At 37.4% G+C, this 23,290-nt stretch overlaps 1 protein-coding gene across 3 annotated transcripts in view; it reads right to left on the bottom strand.

The window, feature by feature from the left end:
* Positions 1-23,290, bottom strand: part of USP25 (ubiquitin specific peptidase 25) — a 93,305-nt gene that overhangs the window by 28,246 nt on the left and 41,769 nt on the right. For all 3 annotated transcript variants that reach the window (XM_061366701.1, XM_061366702.1, XM_061366703.1), the window contains 6 exons: positions 22,608-22,770; positions 11,019-11,105; positions 6,281-6,418; positions 5,363-5,439; positions 4,552-4,625; positions 2,951-3,099 (listed from right to left, as the gene is read on the bottom strand). In XM_061366701.1, the coding sequence (XP_061222685.1) occupies positions 2,951-3,099; positions 4,552-4,625; positions 5,363-5,439; positions 6,281-6,418; positions 11,019-11,105; positions 22,608-22,770 (688 nt within the window). The remainder of the gene's footprint in view (positions 1-2,950; positions 3,100-4,551; positions 4,626-5,362; positions 5,440-6,280; positions 6,419-11,018; positions 11,106-22,607; positions 22,771-23,290) is intronic.

The raw sequence follows: 23,290 nt of genomic DNA, 5'->3' as shown, positions 1-23,290 counted from the left end.
AACTAGCTCACTTGGCACTGTAGAAGTCATACTTTTTCCTTAAATCTCCTCCATACTAACAACCTCTTCTGAAGTTTCTGCTCATGTCACTAACCACTGTTAATACGTCCACGGACGGACATCACGGACATCACCTTTTCCCAGTTTTGAGTATTCAGTAGAGGTCTAACTTTATTTCTTTCCTTAAATACTTGATTTCTTCAGGTGCAAGACGAATTCAGTCTTTTTAACAACTGAAACATCAGTGTGTTATCAATCAGCATTATTCTCAGACTAAAGCCAAAATACAGCACTGCACCAGCTACTAGGAAGAAAATTAACTCTACCCCAGCTGAAACCAGGATGCTAAACATTCACTCAAGCTTCCCTGATTGCCGCAGACACTGTTGCCACATACTTCTAACACCAGTGTCCATAGCCCCCACATGGCATCTGACCTGGGGCTTGCTTCCCTTTCTCCTATCCAGCCAAATGTCTTGAATAGTCTTTTCATGCAATACCTCCAAGAGAGCCTTTTCCTTCTGTGCACATGGCTAAAATTGAGGTCTAGGTTCTCATAACTCCACATGTCAGTGCAATGTTTCCTCCCTTCTCCTTTTGCCTGGCCTTAGTGTAGAGAGCCTTTTCACACTAACATTTCCAGGATGTTGTTTAATTTTCCTTGTTTGCTGTCTTCAGCATCACTCCCCTCACCTGCTCACAAGCAAAGTAAGCTGCCTTCCTTTTTTTGGCCTATAACAGCCTCCATTAATCACCTTTTCTGTTTCAAAGATCATAACATTTCTTTTGCAGCAACTTCATGCAGCAATAGATTTTAATGCTAATAGATCTTAATGCTTAATAGCAAAGCCACACCACAACCCCTCCACCTTAAACTCTTTTATTGCAAGGCACCCAAATTCCCTAATGATGACTAAGCTGCTGATGCCCTGAAGCTTTGATATCTACTATCTCGGATGAATGCCACTTGAAGTCTCTGTCCAGCAGAGTCAGACTCTGATAAAACTAGAAGAAATTCACCTTCCTTCAGTACTTCCAAACTTTCCAATGCCCTGTAACCCCTTTGAGGCACTATGTTTAAACATAACTACTAACAGCAGCAACCGTTATAAATAAATGACTTCAGTTCAGGGAAATGTAATCAATTTACTTGGCACTGGTAATAATGCAGTAATGTTTTTCTAAATTTGGACTTAACACATTACTTTTCTTGTTTTGCCAATGTTGTCAATCTGTCATACGATTATTTTACCTCCGTTTCCACATGCTAAGAAGCCAAACTGATTAAAACCCTGACAGTTTCACAAAACACAAATCTTAACACTCTAGACATCGAAATTACAGGTGAAAAAAATACACCTCAAAATGAGAACAAAGCAATAAAAATAGTCTGACATGTCTAGTCAAGCGTTTGACATTTTATGCAACTGCAAGACATTCTTCAATCCATAAGATGAACAATTTTACTCCTGTATTAGGTACATACAAGATTTCAACTTGCATAAAGCAACTGAGCTTTGTATTGTACCAAGATATTTAAGAGATTTTTTTTTTTCTTTCAGTTATATTTCAGGAAACATGCTCAGTGTATTAAGACATTTCTACAAGTGCTGAAATAAGGAAAAAAAAAAACAAAAACCTCAATAAAATAAAATAAAATGGAAACATCATGCGAAAGAAAAACACATCCAGTAAGTTGTGTAAATACATTTGAAAATGCTTGTTAACATCCTCTTTGGTTGATCAATATTCGACCAGCAATAGCTGACCAGAAAAAGGAACTGCAGAAGGGACACTATAAAACTTCTGTTGATAACACAAAATTGGAAACAGAAATTTAGACTGAAGGATGATTTCAGGGTACGTCACTAGGCTTAGTAATGAAACTCTTCATGTATGTTGATAAGATTAAAGAAAGCAAAATTTCATCACTGCAAAAGATTGATATCAAGGAAGAAACTATACCTGAACTTTTACTTAAATAAAAGAAATCTCCTAAGATTTCACATCTTTAGAATAACTGTGATGAAACATGAACAATTGCCTAAAGATAAAGCAGCTCAGCCTCCAGAGGCAATGGGAATTTCTGTATTTCCACATTAATAATGTACACATTGTTAGAGAGAGCTCTGCCAGAGAAAAATGCTGGGCATATACATACATGCCAGCAATAAGAAGAGACATTTCAGAGCATACCCTCCCTTTTCATTCTACAGTCACCAATGATCCAACTACCTCTTTTCCATAATCTGTGACTTGTCTTGTTTATCATCTCACCCCAACACCACACACTACACATCCTACTTCTTAATGGGGCTCCATCTGAATCCATCCACTCATGTTTTCAGCATGCTCTGACATTTGGCAGCCTCCTACTCTAGCAAGAGCTCTGTGAGGAAAAAGAGCAGCCCACAGAACAAGAATTACCTGCCCACTGCTGCAAGGAGGGTAGGGGGCAAAGGGAAGGATGCTGGGAAACATCACAAAAAGGGGAAGAAGGATGCTGAGGAGTTACAAGACAGGCAAAGAGGAATAACAACAATGCTCTGTAGCAACGGTCAAATGCACAGCTCATGGTTGCTCTTTACTGCATGGCACAGGTCAGCAAGTCAGTCAGCCGTAGTCAGCTACCACAGGACATTACACCCATGACCTCTCTGGCGATCAAATATCAGCAACAGGTGGGAACCAGCCTGTTCCAAATTACCACTGTAAGCACTTGATTGTGCCAGCTTTTAATAAGCATGAACTTTGTGTCTTATGAAAAATTCCAAAAAGATGATACTCTGGATACTCAGAGAGATACAAACCCCTCAGATTAACAACCCAGTTCTGTCAGGCATCAGAACCTAACACAGCAGCAGGTCACATAAACAGCCACGAATCCAAATGAGAATTAAAGAGCACTACAGCACCCCCTGAGAGAAGCCCACAGGAGAACTTAACTCACCTCCTGACCAGACTTTGCAGAGTTTTCTGAATGGAGAGATTCAATTTCCCCTTCAATCATTGCAGCTTCTAGGCACTCATGCAGATCTTTAAAGCCATTAACCTGGAGTGGATACTGGCCAAACATCTCAGTGTTTTCAAACTTTTTACCTTCACATAAGAAATTAAAACAGTTGAGGTTTTAGGAACAAAACTTTGCCTTTAAAAAAAGCTTAACAATCCTAGGTCATTTTGCCTAGTCTACTGAACAGTACCTACATTTTGTTATTGAGCAATTCAATTGTATGTATGAAAACAAGTTACTAAAGAAAGTCATTTGAATCTAATATCAAAAATTACTGTATTTTCCTCTTCAGCCCATTTTTTTATATTGTTTTTGCATCTTGGTAATAAGCAAAACTCAAGTTGACTTGGCACCACAAATGTATGGGAAATTTTACACATATAAATCAAAGTCCTGCTCCTGCAAATAGCAGCTCAGTAATACAACTCTGCATTGTATCAGCAAAGTCAGTGGAATTGCTGGTATGAAACAGCCCTTTGTATAAGTACTTTTTGCAAAAATAAAGCACAAAAGAGAACACTCACTATTTCTGTCCTGAAAACAAGATCATGATTTGGTAACAGTGTATAGAGATGCAAGTTCAAACATGAGAAGAAATGTGAGTGACAAGCTTCCAATCTACAACTTAAATTTATTTCATCCTAAAGTCAGTAACAAGTCTTCTTACATCAGCTAGTTTCTTTCCATTGGTTTGGATTTTACATATCTCCTCAGTTAAGATGAAAACATAAGGAAAGAAAGCAGCTGAATGCAAAGAAGCAGGAATGCTAGCTAGTAGCAAGAAATTTGCAGAATGTTTAAGTCCGAAAGCAAATCATTAGATACATTGTTAAGGTAGAGCAACAACCTGGAATTCACTTGAAAGATCATAGCTGCTTCATTCAATTGCATCTCAGGAATCATTCACTCTCAGGATGGGGGAAAGGATCACCACCATTAGAATATTTTCAGAACTGCTGTCCTCCCGGAAACAGAGAACACTGCAATTCTGCAGATCTACTAATCATAGGCAGATAAGATAAAGGGAAGCTTGTACAGTCTCCTCCTCTTCAGTACTCTGACACTGCCCTTGCACAGGTTTCCACTGACTTGTTTTCAACAGACTGTACTTTTAAGAGGGTGATTTACCCATACCAGGAATTGTTCAGAAGAAAATGCAATAACTGAAATGTTAAACTGCATTAAATGAAGCAGAAATTGCGTGAGAGACTAGCTCAACAAAATACAATGACTTGCCTTCCGCATACCATTAGTAAGCAGCAAAAGGTGCCCTGATGGTAATTTCTTGCAAGCATTTTCTGTCAGCATCTCACACTAACTTCTGCATTTAAATATGCTCAGCTCCTGAACGCTATTGAAAAAAAATATCTTTCTGGACCATTGCAGCTCGGTTTAACTTCAATCTCATCATGACAGTCTGTGACAAACTGAACGTGTAGTCTCCAAGTATACTTCTGCAAAAGTAGCTAAAATGCTACAACCTTAGAAAGCACTAAGCAGACATGAGCATAGAAGTCCAAGTAAGCTCAGATGCATACCTTCAAGTACACCTACTGCTAGAAATCGTCCATAAAACAACTCCACCATTGGATTCTTTGATTTCTCTCCATCCCTGAAAACAGAACGCATGTAAGTGCAAGAAATCAAACACAATGCTCTTTCACAAAACTATGAGCAGAATATTCTGAATTTATTGTGAAAATGCTATTTTACTCAGATACTCTTCATTTAGTTTTGCACTTCCCTCTAATGACAATAATAATGATTCACGTATTTGCAGTAAGTTTCAGAAGCACTTAATTCTAGGAAAAATTATGTAAATCAGATTCAACTCCTGAGTGGTTAAAGTGTACAAAATCTGTGTAAAAATCATTTCCTGCGACACCCTAGAAACAATGATATATTCAAAAAGACAGTGTACAGATATACAAACAATGAGTATTTACCTCTAAGAAGAGAAACAAGAGCAAGGTTTGAAGTACTTAAGCTACAGGGTTGAAAAGAAAAACTGCTTTTAAATGAAAAGAAACAAACAAACAAGCAAGCAACAAAAAACACACACACAAAAAAAGCCTAATTGGTTATGTACAAAACACATCTCTACTCTTTATAGACTCTGGACTTCATTCAGTAAGGTTTCTAGCATAAAACAAGATAATGAAAATGGACAATTCATGGAAAAAGAAAGGTATATTGAACTAAAAAAAGCTATGGCGTTGGGTCTTTTTCTGCAATATAAGAGGATGTGGATTTCTGGTTGCTCAGTTTGCTTTTTCTCATTAAAACATTTGTCATGCAGAACTAAATAAAAAAAAAAAAACAAAAAACAACAAAACAACAAAACCTTACCTCTCTTCTTCAGCTTTAATTTGGAAGGCATCTTCTAGCCAATCTAATAATTTGTGTGTAAATTCACTAACATCTTGCTGTTGAAAAAATATCAAGTGATCAGTATGTGTACGCACACGTAACAGAACACAAAATGCCACCTTACAAGATCAGTATAGCTTTATTCCTCTTAAAAGTAGCTCCAAAATCACACTATATCCAGGACTCTTGCATGAATGTTTTTTTTTTTGCAGGTGGCTCTTAAGGCACACTAAGGCTCTGGTGTTCCTCAGCCATTACACTGTCCTGTGATCTTTATTACTTGGGCTCAGCTTTCATACCATGCTAGTCCAAAGGCATCCTATGAATCCCATTGTTCAAAACCTTTGGTATCTAACAAGTGGTGACTAATATTACTTTCATCGACCACTAAATTCAGCAATGCTGTTGTAGTCAAATACCTTCACCTCATGGGGAAAAAATTGAAGAAACCAAGTGTTTCTCAGAAAACTAAAATATACCCATTATGATTTATGCAAGAATCCTGAATACAAGTATTAGGATACTCCAAACTAGTATCTACAGAGACAAATAGGTCTGTACCAGCTCTGGAAGCATTGTTAGAGCACAAGAATAAAGCCCTTTAAAAAAAACACAGCCTTAGAAATAAAACCCCAAAAGCAAGAATGTGAAACTCTTGGTTACTTCCAAAAATAATAGCAAGAAAGTGTACTGAATAAAACAGTCAAGCTGACCAGATTTTATTTATAAAAGTGACCAGAGATCACATAATATTAGAGAAAAAGCTCAAAAACTGATAATTAGAAGTTTCTTTTCTGTGGACGTTTTGAATTTTTGTTGTGCATGTAAAGTATTTCTTATTGCCAGATAACCATATGAAAGCATGCATGAACTTCAATGAAAATACATAGAAATTACCTGTTGGGAATCATTTGATTTAAAAGCATCTTTAAGGATTTCAACCGCTCTTGATGGGTCAACATATTTTCTCTTTGAACCAACTAGAAGTGCAAACAGGTACCTTAATTCACGCATGAAAGGCAGATTCCTATGTTCCTGTATTTGAAGAAGAATTAAATATATTTAACAAAGTGGTAACAAAAATCTACTTTACAGAATCATTACCCAGTGAACTAAGGGTATATCCAGCTAATCACCGTAATAATATATAAGCTTACTTGTAGTAGTACCAAGGTAGTGTTGCATGCCTTTTACTTGTCAGTTTTGTAAAATAATGTAGTTCTCTGGGAATAAAATTACGTTTCAGAACTGAAAGCTCCCTGAAATCACATCTAGATGTGGCTGTTTGAGTTGAAATAGGGACAAATAGACAAGCTGAGTTGAATTTAAGACAGAACTGTTGCTCCTGAGACTCACAATGCCTTAAGTAATACAATGCAGCAATACGCATTAATTTTACTGAAATCAGTATTCTTATATATTAGTATTCCTATACCTCTAGGAGAACTTGTAAACCTACACACTGCCTATTACCTTTTATATTATACTGAAGACTAAATCTATAATGTGTACACAAATCATTATTATTTCTCTTGACAAAAGAAAGAGATGGCATGCCCTCCTTTCTACCTAACTTTTTAAGTATAATTCATTGGCAAGATAGAGTTCTTCTTCTGGTTTCCAGGAATGAAGCAGAAGAAATATTTTCTGCCTGTATAATGAAAAGTAAGTAAACTGAAACACAAATCTGTCATTCCATTGATCAAACCACAGGTTACAAATGCTACGGAGATCAAATATCACTCATACTCCTAAGTAGATAGTTGAAAAATACTTGTGAAATTAAAACCCATGTAATATCTACTTGTATTCAGAACAGTAGTTCTAAATACAGATACTTTGAATGTAAGTATCATTCAAAGGCAGCACTGATGTCAGATGCCAGTCAAACCAGAATTAATTCATGATAAAACATTTCACATGCTCAAACAGCAGACTCATTTAGTCACTCCTATGTCAATCCAGTATGCATAAGGCTTTTCGTGCATAAAGTCTGGTTTATTTTAGGTTTAAAACCTGTGTGTGATGAATTGGAATATGTTCTGCATAACATCTAAAAAAATACTTCTAGTCACGTAAACTCCCAGGTTTTACTTGTTCATCTAGTCCACCTTGCAAAACACCAGCCAACTATGAACAATGCTCACAGAAAAAGCTGAAGACTTCATCAAATGAACCTAATTCAGCTTTAAATCATCATAATATAAGAATAAAATCCATCTTCTATTTACACATTTAAAGCACTTTTTAACAACAAAACAGAGAAACAAATTGTGTTTTTTTTCTTAGCATTTTCATAAAGTGATCTATTAAAAAGATCAATAGATTTTCAAGTTTTAGGTACAGACATATTTTATCAAGATGACTGAATACCAGTGATGATTCATATGCATAATATAGAGGATTGACCACAGAGTACTCCACACCTCACCTTCCTTTTGATAAATCTGAAGTAGGTAGGCAGTGAGTAGTGTTGCATTACTTACCCAAACGTACGCTACTAATTTGGCCCAATTTTAAGCATTTTGTATCTTTATGCTGAACAACTAGCTACAGATGTTAGTAGGATTACTCAGAACAAATATCTCTGTAAAGCCTATAAAAGTTCCCTAAAACCAGAAAAATCCTTGCTGGGTTTTTTGTTTGGGCTTTTTTTTTTCTTTTTTTTTTTTGAGAAAGCTCTATTTAATGCATTAGGCATGATCCTTGCCCAGATTACATGAGCATTACCACAACAAGCAGCAATTCTCATGGAACAAAGCCTAGGATCTTCAAGAAGGATGTAAGCCAGTCCCAAAGACAAAGTATATACAGTTGCACAAAGGACTTGCACATTAAGACTGAAGAACTAATAAGGTGATCACACTACAGCACACAGCTCTCAATTTTATAGCATATTGTAGGTGCATCAACACCCACAAAATACAAAAAAATCAAAATCCGTTTTGAAATAAAAACTGTATGGAAAGTTCATAATCTAAAACATTCCCTATTTTATCACCTATCCTACCTGCATAAATAATTTTTTAATAATTTCTTATGTTGGAATAATTTATGATTAGAAATGCCTCTAAACAATCTACACATTTAATACATAGCAAACATTCATTATCACCAATCAGTATGCTAGGACACTGGCATAACGATGATGTTGAAACAGGGAGAAGAATGTGCTAAACTCTTAACACAGTATTCACTTGCTCTCATAATAACACATTTCCTGAAGATATCAAGGCTAAATATTTAGCTGGCCTCAGTGCATACAACAAAAAAGACCTGTTTGATATGACAGTAAGAGAACTGGGAGAGCAAAGAAGCTGCAGTAATCTCAGAGACCCATATCTGTTCTACAGAAGGAAGCCGAGGAGCATACCATGTAAGAAAAAACAACTTTAAGTGAAAAAGAATAAAACCAGATCAGACGTACGAGCAATTTTAAAATCCAGAAAAACAAATTCCAACTAGCTGAGGCAAATAGGGTGGGGTTGTTGTTTGGTTTGGGGTTTTTCAAAGTAAAAAATTATACCACTGACTTCTGGATTAAAAATTTTAGCGCTGAATTATTAATAGCATTTGGATTTAATATTTTAATAGGAAAGAAAAGAACACTTTGCTGTGTAATATTCCCTGAAGTACAACCACATGTTTTAATTCTAAATCAAGACATTGTCGCAATCCTACCATTAAACTCTACTTTCCACTAACTGGAAAAAAGGTAGGATGTAAACCAAGGTCTTGAAAATCTGGGATTATTAAAACTTGATCTTTTTTAGCACGGAAATGTGATCCTAGGGAATGACAATCACATACAGCCCTTAATACTAGATTAAAAATAACCAAAACAAAACCAAGTCAAGATAGTTTTAAAGCAAATAAGCACAAAGAAGTAATTTCCATGGCCTCTTTTTTGTCAACCAATAGTTTATACTAGAACTCTACACTAATTTGCCTCTACTTGACTTCACCTTATAAAGAAACAAAATCACCCTGTTTGGGGGTATGAATGCTTATTTCTGTTTGTTTAAGTTCTTTTCCTAAATTGACCTCAAAACATATTTCAACATTAATACAATCCTTTTTAAGCTGTAGGTAAGACAGAGGAGTACATCAAACAAGGTTATTTCATTGTGAAATTTAAGTGAATAGAAATTGCTGCCAGAAAATTTTACTAGCAGGCTTGCAGAACGCAAGATTTTTTGCACAAATCCATACACTTGCCTGGTGTCACACCATTTCACATAGCCTTAATGTTGTCTGTTATGGTCAGAATGTCTAAGAAATAGCACTGTGGAACCGCTAAAGGATGGCAGTACCAATGCTTGGACAAGATGTTTTTCAAAGACAACAGCTTGTTATTGTCTATTTCATATTACCTTTTGGATGCCAACTGCTTTTTACACCCTGAAAAAAATGAATGTAAAGAACTTTTAGTACTGGAGGATATTACTAAAATAAATTATATGATGAATAATGAAATACCAGGAAGAAAGTCAATAGAAAAATTTATAAATAAAAAATTCCAGTACCAGTCTTTGGGAGATGGGGCAGCAGGAGAGACTTACACAGTTTGATGGAACATTCAACTTCCCTTTTACAGTACATACCTAGAAGTTTAGCAAACAGACACTGCCTCCTCTATGCCCATTTTCTTTCGCTTTTGTTAATTGCTCTCTGTTGCTAGTGAACATTCCAGTCAGGCCTGAAGTGCCAAACAACTAAAAACAAGCCAACAACACACTCCCTTTTTAAAACCCGAAAAAAGGCAAAAGGCAATAATCTAATTTTTGGATCTGCAAAAATTCACTGTTCTGTAAGCCCTTGCTAAAGGTCAGGCGATCTAATGCCTTCATGCTTTAAACAGACACTTCCTCTTCCAATTTATTCCTCTCTATTTCACAACATAGAAACCATAGTGCCCCCATGTATCCTTCATGTATGCCCTCAAAGGGCACACATGAAAAAAGAAAAACTGGTTTGTTTTGTCCCTCAGCCTATGACCATCTCCTCTCACTAGTCTGTGGTCACAAGAAACCTGAGCCAAGGCCCCCCCTTTCCAATCCCATATAAGTACTAGAATAAACATAGATAAATTTATGCTTATAACCACCTCATGAAAAGGCCAAAAAAGACAAGCTAATAACCAAAAGTTTAATCTCAGATCATGAGTTACAAGTAATTAGCATCCTCAAAATAAACAATGAAGTCGCCAGGCCAATACTACCAATACTGCTGGCAAAGCTATACAGATCAAAACCATATAGGTAACCAAAAAGCATGCCTGTAGCTGCACAGTGTAAGGGAACTAGAATAAAATATGGTTGATAACACAAGCTACGTCTGCATCAGAAATGGTCATGCACTGGCAGCAGTGCTGCTACAGCTGTACCAGCAAAGCCCTTCCACTGAATCTGGTTAAGCAGCAGTACTTTGAGCAAACTCTGCTCACTCAACACCTTGCCCCATACCATACTGTGAAGACAGCATTATGTATGCAAGATCCATACTGGGAAGCTCAGAGAAATGTTAATTAGCACCTATAAAATCCATGCTAATTTGAGGAACAGAACGGTGCAAAGTTCAATTACAAGGGAGAAGTGCCCTTATCAGCCACCAGGAGGTTAATTTCTAATTTTACCTTTTGGTTTCGGGGCAAGTCTTGAGCATTTGCAGGAGGATTGAAATTCAAAACTAGTCTTCGAAACTCCAGTAGGTTAAATAACGACTGAAAAGAAAAAAAATTTTAGGAAGTTTAAAATTCTAAGCACTTCTACAAACAATACAAAATTCTTCTAAATGTGCCTTTATGAAATAAATGAGATGTTAAAAATATGAAATGCTAAGGTTTCATTTCAGAAGTTAGATCATTTCACTTTGCTAAATGTATTTCCACCAAAAAAACAGCTTAAGCAAAAAAACTCATTTACATTTATCCCATAGATGGAACAATAATTTTAGATGATAGGTAAATTACTTTTTACAACAAAAATTGTATTACTTGTATAACTGCCAGTTTTCAATTTGAAATTAAAGCCTGCTTAACCATGTAAAATTCACCTTATAGCCCCCTCTATCATCTACCACCTCAGTGTAGAGGGAGTACATCTCTACATATGCTGTTTAAAGCCACTTGCAATTATCTGTACTAACTGCATTCTGTCCACTCCCCCTTTATTATAGGATATCCCCATTATTAGAGGATATAAGTGATGTACATTAGAGCAAGGAAACTGGGTTATACATCTTTTCAGGTAAGGAATTGGTAACATTCTCATTTTATGGTCAGTAAGACATGAAAACAGGTGTCTGTCACCCACAAATAATCCTACAGTGTAACACAGAGCCTGAAGCCAAGAGAATACAAGAACAAGACAACTCCGGGTTGCAAAAATAAAAGTCCAAAGCAATGACCGAGAACTGAAGTCCTCAGCACTTGTGTAACTGCATCATTGCTTTTCTGTACAGGCAGAAAGCACTTCAACTGATGTTCACTTCATTAGACTAGCATTTTGATGAAAAAAGAGTATCAGAAAAAGTCTGAAGTATTTTAAACATGCCCATGAGAGAAGCACAGAAAAGATTTGCCCTCCTATTCATACCCTTTGCTTTTACAATCTATAATTAGCTACTGGGGGGGGGGCCCCCCCCCAATCACATATTAGCTATTTAATTTTGAAAGGCAGAGCTTGCCTACCCAAGCAATAGCCTTTGATCCCACAACTTGCTCTACACAGGTAAAGACTTAAGTAACAGACCACAGCAGGTTTAAGAGGATTTTAAGCCCACAGTGAAACTCAAACTGTGTAGAGGCACTGTAGTTACTGTAGTAATTTTGAACATGTTGAAAGGAAAAAGAACTCGATGAGTCTGTGAAAAGTTGCAACACTCCTGACTCTCCTGTGAGTCTGTACCAAGTTTAACCTCTTTCACACCATACAGTACACAGCAATTCCAGCAAAATGAAAAGGCAGAAACAGTCTTCCCTAACATTCTTAGATTTAAAAATAAAATCATTAGAAATAAATAAATAAATAACAGGAACCAAAACCACATCTTTCTGACCTTGCCAAACCAATACAGACAACTAAGCAGTCAAGCTTTTCATTTTTTCTCTTTTGCTGTTGAAGATACAGGTTCCCCTTTTATCCGTCCTTGCACAGAAGTGAGATTAAAACACACAGTCCTTTGTTTACTTACTCAAAGCATAGAAAATGTTAATATTTAATTCAAGTGTCATTCTAGAAGTTGATATTAGTTGAAGTTATATTTAATGATGTAACAGCATTCCACTGGTGGGCTCTTCATCAAGCAAAACATAGCAATGTCTTACATACAAAATAAACCAGCTGCTGAAATGTAGCATCCAAAGACTGACTTCTATGACTAATCCAAGTGCCATCAAAGTCCCAAGCAGCTGAGGTGGCCAATTTAATACTACACATCCACAAATTATGTACAGAAAATTGTACTAAATTTGAGAAATTTTGCCTGGCATTCAATTCACAAGTTTTCACAAAAACCCTGTTTCTTTAATAGAGAACTCTAAGCTCTGAACATGTAACTCCACACATCACTAAGATGAACGAACCTATTTCTGCAAGCTGCAGAAAATAATTAAGAGGATTGTCAGATATGCTCTTTTCTGCTTCAGCTTTGTTGTATTCAAAATTTCTTATGCAATATATTTCTTATATTCTTATGCAATAAAAACTTCTCTGGAACAGTTTATGCTGTGTGTAGCTGCCCTGAGGCACAGCTTACAGTTAATCTACTGCCAACACCACTAATGCTAACAGAACAGTACCAGTGTAAGTGTAAACAAATATACAATGTGTGCCTAAGACCAACCAATTTTTGTGCCCAAAGTACCTCAAGGACAAACCTACCATTCTTCTTGAAGTAAGGAGATATAAATGAGCTCACCTAAGCCCAGCATTGCAACATAGGGCTCCCATGGCCAACCACGCCAGTACTTCAGGAAGAGGCTAGACAAAACAACTCCCCATTTGCTGTGCCATCTGTTGACTGGACTTCCTACACCCAGGGTAGGCAACATCATGGAGCAGAGGCTGTTCTTCTGCAGCCACCAAGAGAAAAGCAGCAGAGATTACCCCTGACCCAAGTACCACCCGCTGGCCCCAGGCCAGAGCACTGGGCTTCCAAACACATTGCATGGGGCAGAACTTACCACTTGGCTTCAGCTACAAAAGGTTTCAGGAGTCCCAGTGCATGAAAACAGGCTGAACCTGAAAGGCAGATACTTCCTATCTACTGGCCTTGGTCAAATAGGTTTAAAATTTACCAGTGTAAAGTATGCAAAACTCATGCATGCAAGAAAAATTCTCTAAAAGGTGGGTGCATTTTTCCAGTGTATTTAAACCTATTTTAAAAGCTATCATCCAGAAACTCAACCAAGCTAAGGCTCAGATAAGTTATATCAATCGAAATTGCCATGAAAGTCAACAGATTTTTAGAATACTTGCCCCTTATTTTGTCAGTCTGGGGACTGAACAAGATGGTAAAAGCAAATGAGAATAAGCGACAACAAAAATCCCATGTTAGTTTGGGACATTCAAATTAACCGTGCTGAATGACAACAGATATACTGTGGCTTTCCCCTGCTATAGGTGGTGACAATGTAGACGGACTTTCTGTCGTATCAGAGAGAACTAGGCAAAGTTGTAGCTTCAAAACTACAGTAAGTAGTCTTCAGTAAGATACTAAAACCAGTCACTTTTCTGAGTAATGTCTACCCACGCTATATATCCAAATATATGTGTCCAAACACAATTTCAGAACATAAGCTTGCTTGGTTTCACCTAAAACACCCTGCTTATCCCTTTCACCCCCTTAATGTCTAGGATTATCAAACATAAGGACCTTGGCAGAATACAGGTTGCCCGAGTAAGGGATTAATTCTTAACATTCAAGAACCGCATTAACATTGCAAGAATATAAATCAGTCAGCATATTAAATCCATAAAAGCTTGGCATGTAACACAGATCATTAAGAGCCACCAGCAGAGTCCTAAAATAGTAAAGTTACTGTCATCCACAATACTTGCAGAGTTTTCAGACTACTAATTCTAAACCAGATCGCAAGATGCCAAAAGCATTCTCGTTTGGCAGAAAATCTTCTATAGGATGCTTGAGTAGAATGAACAACATTTGACCAGTGCTGTAACGGCTGCAGAACCCAAACCTCTCCTAAGGTAAGTAAGAAAAGTAAGTAATTTATAAAAAACTGAAAACAAACCCACTACGGTTACTAACGAAGTTTAGCAAACAAAATAGGACATAGGACATGCCTACTGTGCCCAGTTGGAACACCACCAGCATATTGTGAAATGTGGTCATCATTCAGGTTTCTCTTAGAACAGCTCCAAGAAAAGCTGTACAATTTCTGTTCTTGTGGCAGGCCACAAGAACAGAAGGCTCCCTTTTACCGAAGTGAAGCAGATTAACAACAGGTAAGGATGCCACGACTAGTGTATAATGACACCTACACGTCAGTAGGCATGTCAGTACTGGCTAGGAATTCATTCAGATTAGTGCCATGGCTTGAGATTTACCAGGAGAAAAATGCAAAGACTAACTTGAACTTCGGCAAATATAATTTAGGAAGGACTTAATGTGGCTAGTAACCAAGAACTAAAAATATCTTAGTACAGCTTGAAAAGCAGCTCTTCAGCAGAGGGAAGAAAAGTATGTTCCTTCAGAGCTCTTATATGGACTGCTTCAGGTACTGGTACTTAGCTAAAACAAGATCTTGTGCAAGTTAAAAGATTCTATATGCATTAACATACAGCATTTGCCTCAGTTTGTCATCTGGGGCCTTTTATGCATTTCCAGTTTTACATTTATGCAGATTTTAAAGCCACAAAGCGAGGCCATATCTACCTTCATTTTGTGTAGCAAGCAGAGAGCAATTTTAAAGGATGAGTATATTATTGTTCTAAATATAAAAAACAAATATAGAGCTCTGCCTATGTCATTAAGTATATTATTAGTAGTATGCCTCTGTCAACATGAAAAAACAGACTTATGTTCTCACTTCATTTTATAAACAATTTTGGTGGTTTACTGTGTCTAAGACTAGGCTTAGTGAGGTAGATCAGCCATATTAGGGTTAACTTTTTATTCATACCAGTAATCTAAAGCAAAGAAAATGCAGAACTCTATGCTGTGTATGCTCCCACCAGCATGCATTACCATATGTTCCTTCCAGTAACATTAAGAACTTTAAATTTACTTGTCATCAATATTTGAAGTGCTCAGGGTTCAAAATAAAAGTACTCCTAAATAGTGCACTTAGGCTTATTAGTGACTTAACACCCCTGCACTCATTAGACTGAGTATTAGTTTTGAAAGCTCCGTACTGCAAAAACATAAGCAATTTCACTGGCAGGCAAGTCTACTTCTCTCCAACTTTCAAGTCTTTTGGATTCTGTAACACTAATTTGAGAGAATCAATTCTCCCAACTCTTTAAGACCTTCCCCACTTTTTCTATTTATTGATCTAATTTACAATTTTACCTTGTTTCATATTCTTGCACCTGCTTTTCTCACACTTAAGTCCATGAGGTGGCTGTTTATTGCCACTGCACAGGCCCACGCTATGCTCATTTCTACCCAGCAACCCCTGTAACTCACACTGGGGCTGCCTTTCACTCCACTTGTGCATGTGTTATTCATGTTAAGTGCTAAATCCTGTTTTCAGAATACAGACAAATGATAGGCATTAAAACTGGTCATCAGGCCTATAATTGAGCCTATGCATGCACTACATAGCAATAGAAGTCAGCAAGCATATTTACAATAATAATTCTTCCTATAATGCTTAAACCAAAAAGAAACTGACTGCTATATGCATATGCAAATTCGCTTTAACATATTTTAATCGATGTAGAAAAAAAATTACTATAACAAGACTACAGAGAATTTAAAATGTATTTTATCTTAAGCACGTTAGCCCTGTTTTGTGTTCTACCTGTTAGAAAAAAAAAAACAACCCACAAACTTAAGAAAACAAGTAAAACACTCAAATTCCTGATATTGCTTCTTTCCAGGCACTGAGCATCCGGCAGTCAAGAGCCTTCATAAAAATCCTTACCTTCTTTAGAAAATTGCACATAAGGGAAAGGGAAATGAGAGAGGAAAACAGCTTCAAAGCCGAGACTTGAGCAGGTTCCTGTTCAAAGTTCATTTTAAAAGCATAGGAAGAGGAGTTTTTTCTCTCCCCCTCTCCAGAACAAAGCTCCTACAGACATCTTAAGACCATGTCATGGCTGAGCTTCAGCAGAAGAACCCTACGTGTACCATGTGAGAAGTCAAGATAACATGTATTTTCAAAGTCACAGAGAGATTCAATTTCAAATCTTAAGTGCTTTGGAAAGTATCTCAAAAAGGACATTTTTACTTATAAACAGCCAATCAACCAGCATTCCAAACAGCTCAAAACCAAAGTATAAAATGCAGTTTTAAGCTGTCATATTTTGGTTTTACAAAAAACTGAGGTGCAATACGGAAAAAAATGGAAAGCAGCTTTCATATTGTTTGATCTAGAAAGTCAAACTAACTTAAGACCTCTAGCAGGCTTGGGTTAAGTCAACATTTTAAACAAACAGCTCGCCATGGTATTACCAGCCTGCACTAAGAGAACATTTACTTGTTTATAGCAACAAACTCAGAACATGACTACAATTCAGAAGACAGATAAGTATGATATGTGTCCAGAAGAATTCACTTTACGCTTGTTTCTTGGCAAAAAATGCCATTCAACCACTCCTCTATGACATGTTCAAAGCAAGATCAAAAAAAATAAAAATAAAAAAAGTTAGGACATAAAATAACAGCCAACATTTCCTTACATGGTTACAGTTTCCAACTTCTTGCCTAAATGCACAACCCGAAATAAGTTTGTGGCATAACTTCATTTTTTAATGCAGTTTTGTGTTGACATATTTTCTTGGGGACTTAATTTTAAATAGAAGTTATAATCAAGTCAAAAGTCTTCAACAGTAGGACAGATTTTTAGAAGCTATACTGTGGAAAAATACTACCTGTTCATTTTAATAGTGATGAATGTAATTGTTGAAAGCAAAACTTTGTTTTGGAGCTATCTGAAGAAAAACTCCCCTCTTCCCCTACAAAAGAGGATGACTTCCACATGTACATATTTCTTAATGCACAAATAAATACAGATTAAAAGGCGATATTTCTAGCAATGTTTGAATCTGTTAGCATTTGCTGTCACTCACAGCAAACATAAGTAATTTCACGCTTTCAGTGTCAATATACCACGGCACTGATGAATGTATTTGACTAAATCAGCAAATTGGTGGCTATCAAAACCAATAAACATTGCATAACAAAACCGTCAAAATGCCAAAAGCTTTATTTTTCCTTAACAAGCACCCCTTAAATAGAAGAATATTTTTCTTACTTTGCAATTTAGTTTTAGATTACATTACACAATATATCATTGTGACTGACAGTAGTTAACATTTAGATATTGTTGACCTATGTGATGTGTCAGGTTTCAAAAGTCTCCTAAAGAAAGCTTGATAATACATAGTCAATGCAACCTAAGGAGTCAATCTGCCCTGTGGATAAATAAATATGGTATTAGCTAATGCTCTAAGTTAACATGCATTAAATTTCCTGGGATGCTTATTTGAAACACAAGTCTTCCCGCCTGGCAGACAAAATTAATGACCTAAATTTTCAACTAAGTTATAAATATTTCAATAGTTTGTTTGAATCGCATGCTATAGACCTAAATACAGAAGCTTAACTATCTTTTAGGATCAAACTTTTATAATTCCAAGTGCCACAGAATTTCACGTAATATGGGTGGTGACCATAAGAACTAGCCAGCCCTCTTTATAATCTGTTTTCAAGGTATAAAGTTGCACATTGGGTATAAATAACATGAGATCATAGGTCTAGCATAAGTTTTAACATTCTCTAGCCTCTGTTCTCATCTCTGTTACTAATGAATTAAAATTCATGTTTCCTTGAAAATATATAATTTATACACAGGAAACTGCAAATGTTTCAGAGAAATGCACATACACATAAAATCAGTCACCTTGAGACCCTGGGACTACAATGGTACATAAAAGGTAATTATATGACAGAGAAGGTAAAACACTACATCACAATAACTCCACGAAGAGCTTTGTGGAAATTAAATGTTTCTCTATACTAGCACCAAAGACAATGTTTCCGCTACTAGAAAAAGAGATATGCATAAAGAATAAGGTAAGGAGGACAGATTAACAAGGAAACAAAGAGCTCAGAAAACAGATAATTCAATCACCTGATAGTTACTAGATGCTGAAAGGAAAAAGGCCTAAGAGCATAAGGTGTGTAAAGTGTGAAGGAAAGTGGTAGAACAAATTAAGAAGTCTTTTCATTTCATTATCTACACCATTACCTGCAGATAAGTAAATCCTGCCCATAAGAGAAAAAACAACAAACAAACAAACCAAACAAAACCCCCCAATCAAATAAAAACCCTAAACAAATGAAAACAAAAGGACAAAAAACCCACCCAACACCAAGAAGTCACAAAGAACATGGGTAACAGCAAACCAATTTATGTATCTATTAGGATTTCAGAGCAATCTGTGAAGAAAATATCGAACAAAAGCTTTTAACTAAGCAGCGATGAGGTAAAGATGGAAGGCACAGGCACAGACAAATAGGCAATCAAAAAGGAAAAGGGCATGAGCAACCTATTTGTTCCAGCCTGAAGGGAAGTTATTGCAAATTCACTAAGTCTGTGCTGAAGTCTGTGCTGGAAAGCAAAATTCAGAAGAGATCCAAAAGAGAGAGCAAGCGGCAAGATGACCAAGTTTGCTCAGTACAGAGATACACAGTGTAATAAAAACAAGAGCTGGCAAATACCAGCTGACAGAAGGATCATATGGGACTGAGCGACTATGTAGTAAGAGAGATGGATTCAACAGAGATAAGTGTGCAGAGACAGACAGTGGAAAGCAGACAAAATTTACAGAAAATGAGGGGCACCAAACTATTACTATTCAAAACGTTGTATTTACAATAGATAGCTCCATGAAAGTATCATTCTACGCATGAAGTACTTAAAAGCAGGATAAAATAATTAAGAAATGAGAACAGAATTAAACTGAAAATATTACTATAGAATTCCAGGGTAATTCAGCTCAGAAGGGACTGATGGAAAATCTCTTGTCAAACCTCCTGCTCAGGTCAGGCTGCTCAAGGCTTTTTCTTGGCATGCCTTAAAAGCCTTCAAGGTTTGGCAGAGCCTGCACAGCCGCTCCAAGCAACCTCCACTGCCTGCCTGTCGCCATGGGGAAAAAAAAGCTTCTCTAAACCTCTCTTAACATACTCCCATTGCTGTTTATACTCCTAATATGCACTGCTGTGAAAAGCCTGGCTCCATCTTCTCAGTGGTTAGGTAACACATCAGCCCATAACTTCCCAGGTTGACTTTGGCCAATCTGCAGTTAATCAGAAACCTTTCAAATATGATAAGAGTGGCCTTGCTAAGCCTTTCCCCCATTCTCCCCATCCACTGGATGCAGCTCAATGGGTCCTGTGGACTTACATAGGTGAAGTTTCCTCAAGTAATCTCTGACTCAATCCTTAACCATATTCAGAGTTCCTCTCTGCCAACTAAGCACAGTGGTCTTGGAGACCTCATCAGTGAAGACTGAAGCAAAGCAAGGCACTGAGTACCTTCGCTTCTTAAAGCACTCTGTCACCTGCTCTATTCAATAACAGAACTGTGCTCCCCTTGCTCAGACTTTTTTGTCTAGTGTAGCATCAAAACCCCTACCCTAGACACCCCTTGAGGTATCAGTTCCAGGTCAGCTTTCACTTTCCTAACATCACTGCTTCATGCCTGGGCAACATCTCCAAACTCCTCCTTAGCAGCCCATCTCTGCTTCCAGATGCTGCACAATGCCTGCTTGTATTGGAGCTTGGCCCTGAGTTCTCTGAGGAGCATAATGGACCCCTTCTGCAATAAGAGGATGCTAGCAGTTTTCCTGAGCTCCTCTGCCCTTCAGAACTGCCTCCTGTGGGGTCCCAAATACCAACTTCCTGAAGAATGCAAAGCCTTCTCTCCTGAAGTCTGGGGTCTGCACCTTACTACTCCTTCCTCACTTGCATCAGGATGTTGAACTCCACTATTTTGTGGTCACTGTAGTCAAGAGTACCCAAATTACTACACATCTAACCAGTTCTTCCTTTTCAGGGAATGGCATACCCAGATGCGCATCACCCCTAGTTGGCCCATTAGTATTTCTATCAGGAAGTTGTGGTATTCTCCAAAAATCTGTTTTGCTGTGTCCTGCTCTGCTGGACTTCCAGCAGGTGTCAGGATGTTTATTAAAGTTCCTCACAGGAATCACAGACTGTGATTCAGAGAGTTGACTTTAGAGAAAGCTCTGTCCACACCCTCATCCTGAGGTGGGTGGTCTGTAACAGCCTAATTATGATGGTACCTTTACCAGCTTTTCTGTTAGTGACCCACAAACTTTCATGGTAAACTGTGATTCTGAGCAAAAACAGGAACTTGCCAACAAAGTTTTCAGTTGACAAGCAGGTATTCTTTGGAGCAGCCATCCCCCGTGTCTCCCGGCACCGCAATAAAGAATACCTGCTTGTCAACTTAAAACTTTGTTGGCAAGTTCCTGGAGTTTTCTCAGAATCAAATGTCATCTTGTCCCACACAAATGCCACGTACATTTCAGCTTTTCCTTTTCAAAGAAGGCAACACCCTTCCTTGTCATCCTACTTGTCTGTCCTGAAGAGCTTGTCTCTGTCCACCATACCATAATAGCTCACTCACACCCTGCAAACTTTCCTGGTCCCCTAACTAAAATGCTACTAGAGCTAGAAAAGATCTGTTTCTGAAGAACAGCAACAAAGTGGATCAGAAGTTAGAACAGATTCTATATAGGCAGCTCCTCAGCAACCATCTTGGAAAAAAGAGACCTGTTGAGAGAAATTATCACAGCAGTCCACAAAATTGTAACAGCAATCAACTTTCAACTGCCTTGACACCAGGAGACATGAAGGCCACCAGGCAAAGCTTGTGGGAGACAGGTTAAAAGAACAAACAAAAACAAGACAGCTCTTTATGCAACAGGAAGCACAACTATGGAATTCCTATCCAAAGGACCCTATCGGTGCAAGACACTTGTAAGGTTCAAGGGAGGCAAGTACATAAAAGAGAGGTTCACTAGGTTCGCAGTAATTAAAACTGCGAAATATAAAGAAACTCCCCCAAGATGAAAGCAGTTGGAGGCTTGGCAATGCTTTAACAGAGCAGTATCATGTCTTCTCATCTGTAAACATCCATTTGCTGAAATTGCTAGGCAGAACATTGATCTAAAAGGACTCAGCCTGAAGTACAACAACCACCAGCATGGAAGTAACTGTATTAGTTTATATGAAGTGTTTCAGTCTGATAGTAATGTGTTAAAAATTGGTATTAAATACTTTATTTGCTTCCTCTTAAAATGTCAGACTTTGAAAAGTTACAATATGCTGAATTTGCCTCTTGTAGACTAAAGAGAAATTTATCTCTCTTGTATTACACTTTCAACCATAGTTTTCTGTGGTTTCAGATGCTTTTCAATGTACCTACAGATTATTTACAGAAGCAACTGCATCCATACCAGACCTTATCCATATCAGACCTTCACTTTACTCCTTCTGAAGTTTCCTTTTCTATCAGTTAATCCTTCTTTTACCCTACTCACCTGTTACAAGCTATTCCAGTAAGCACTCCACAATTGAGGGGGTCTCATTTTCTCTACCTACCTCCATTCTTAGCCACCTCCTTTCAGTCACTTGCATGCACTCCTTTAAACATAAAAGGTCTGGTCCTCATCTGTAATCTAATTTTCCAGTTTTTAGGCATCCATAATTGTTATTGATGTCAGCATGAGCTGCAGACACCCAGGATCTTCAGAGACTAAACTCCTGGTCCTCAACAGCTTTTTAATAAGAAACATTTTGAAGTTTCACTTAGTTATGCTATAGTACTTTCTCCACTTCAGTCAGACTAATGGATGAACATGTTAAGAGATGCAATAAATAAGTAATGCTCAAAACCATCTCATGCAGTGGCCTAAAATCCCCAGTTACCCACTTAAAATAAGGTAATTCACCTCACAACAAATACAATGAAGAGTACTGTTTGCTAACTGAAGAGGGTGCTTACCTGAATGACAGCACTAAACCAGCATGTGTTGCCAACATTCTTTAATCCTACTGGGCAGTTGTCTTGCCGCTTTCGATCATAAGGATTTGGAGAGTCACTCCATACCTCTGGATGCGTCCTCTTTAAACTTGCTTTATTTTCTGCAATACTGGCTTCTAAAACTCTTTGGGAACAGAAGGGGGGGGGGGAAATGCAAGGGAAAAAAACAAAAAAACAAAACAGGCATAGTACAACTTCAGTTACTAATGCAGGCATCATTATTACATCATTCACTAACTTGTTGCTGAGCTTGGTTTTACATTTACATGCAATAGTATATCTTCAAACATAAGACGCTGTATTACTTTTAGGTATATTACAGTAGTTCCATTATTTTTGGAAAATGGTATTAGTGAGTGAGTGAATTTCCTGTGAGAGCTCTCAATGCAAGAGCTATGTCTGTCAGTCATCAGTTATTTAAGAACCAGACTGAAATCAGATGGACAACAAGAAATTTTAGGGAGAACTATTAAGTGCAGTGCTTTCATCTACGAATGCTTTTATTGGAGCGCAAAGTATAAAGTCACCAATACTTATTCTACTGATAGGAAACCAAAGCTAGCTGGGCAACTTTCAAAAATGAATTAAGCCTTTTTAGGTTCCATGCTTGCACCTTATGCAATTGTATTAATCAGTTTACATAG

This window comes from Neopsephotus bourkii, unplaced genomic scaffold (assembly GCF_033783945.1).
Source record: "Neopsephotus bourkii isolate Nb327-2 ecotype Australia unplaced genomic scaffold, CSIRO-AGI_Nbou_v1 NB_1350, whole genome shotgun sequence".
NCBI classification, from domain to species: domain Eukaryota; kingdom Metazoa; phylum Chordata; class Aves; order Psittaciformes; family Psittacidae; genus Neopsephotus; species Neopsephotus bourkii.
This window is presented reverse-complemented; position numbering and strand designations above follow the sequence as displayed.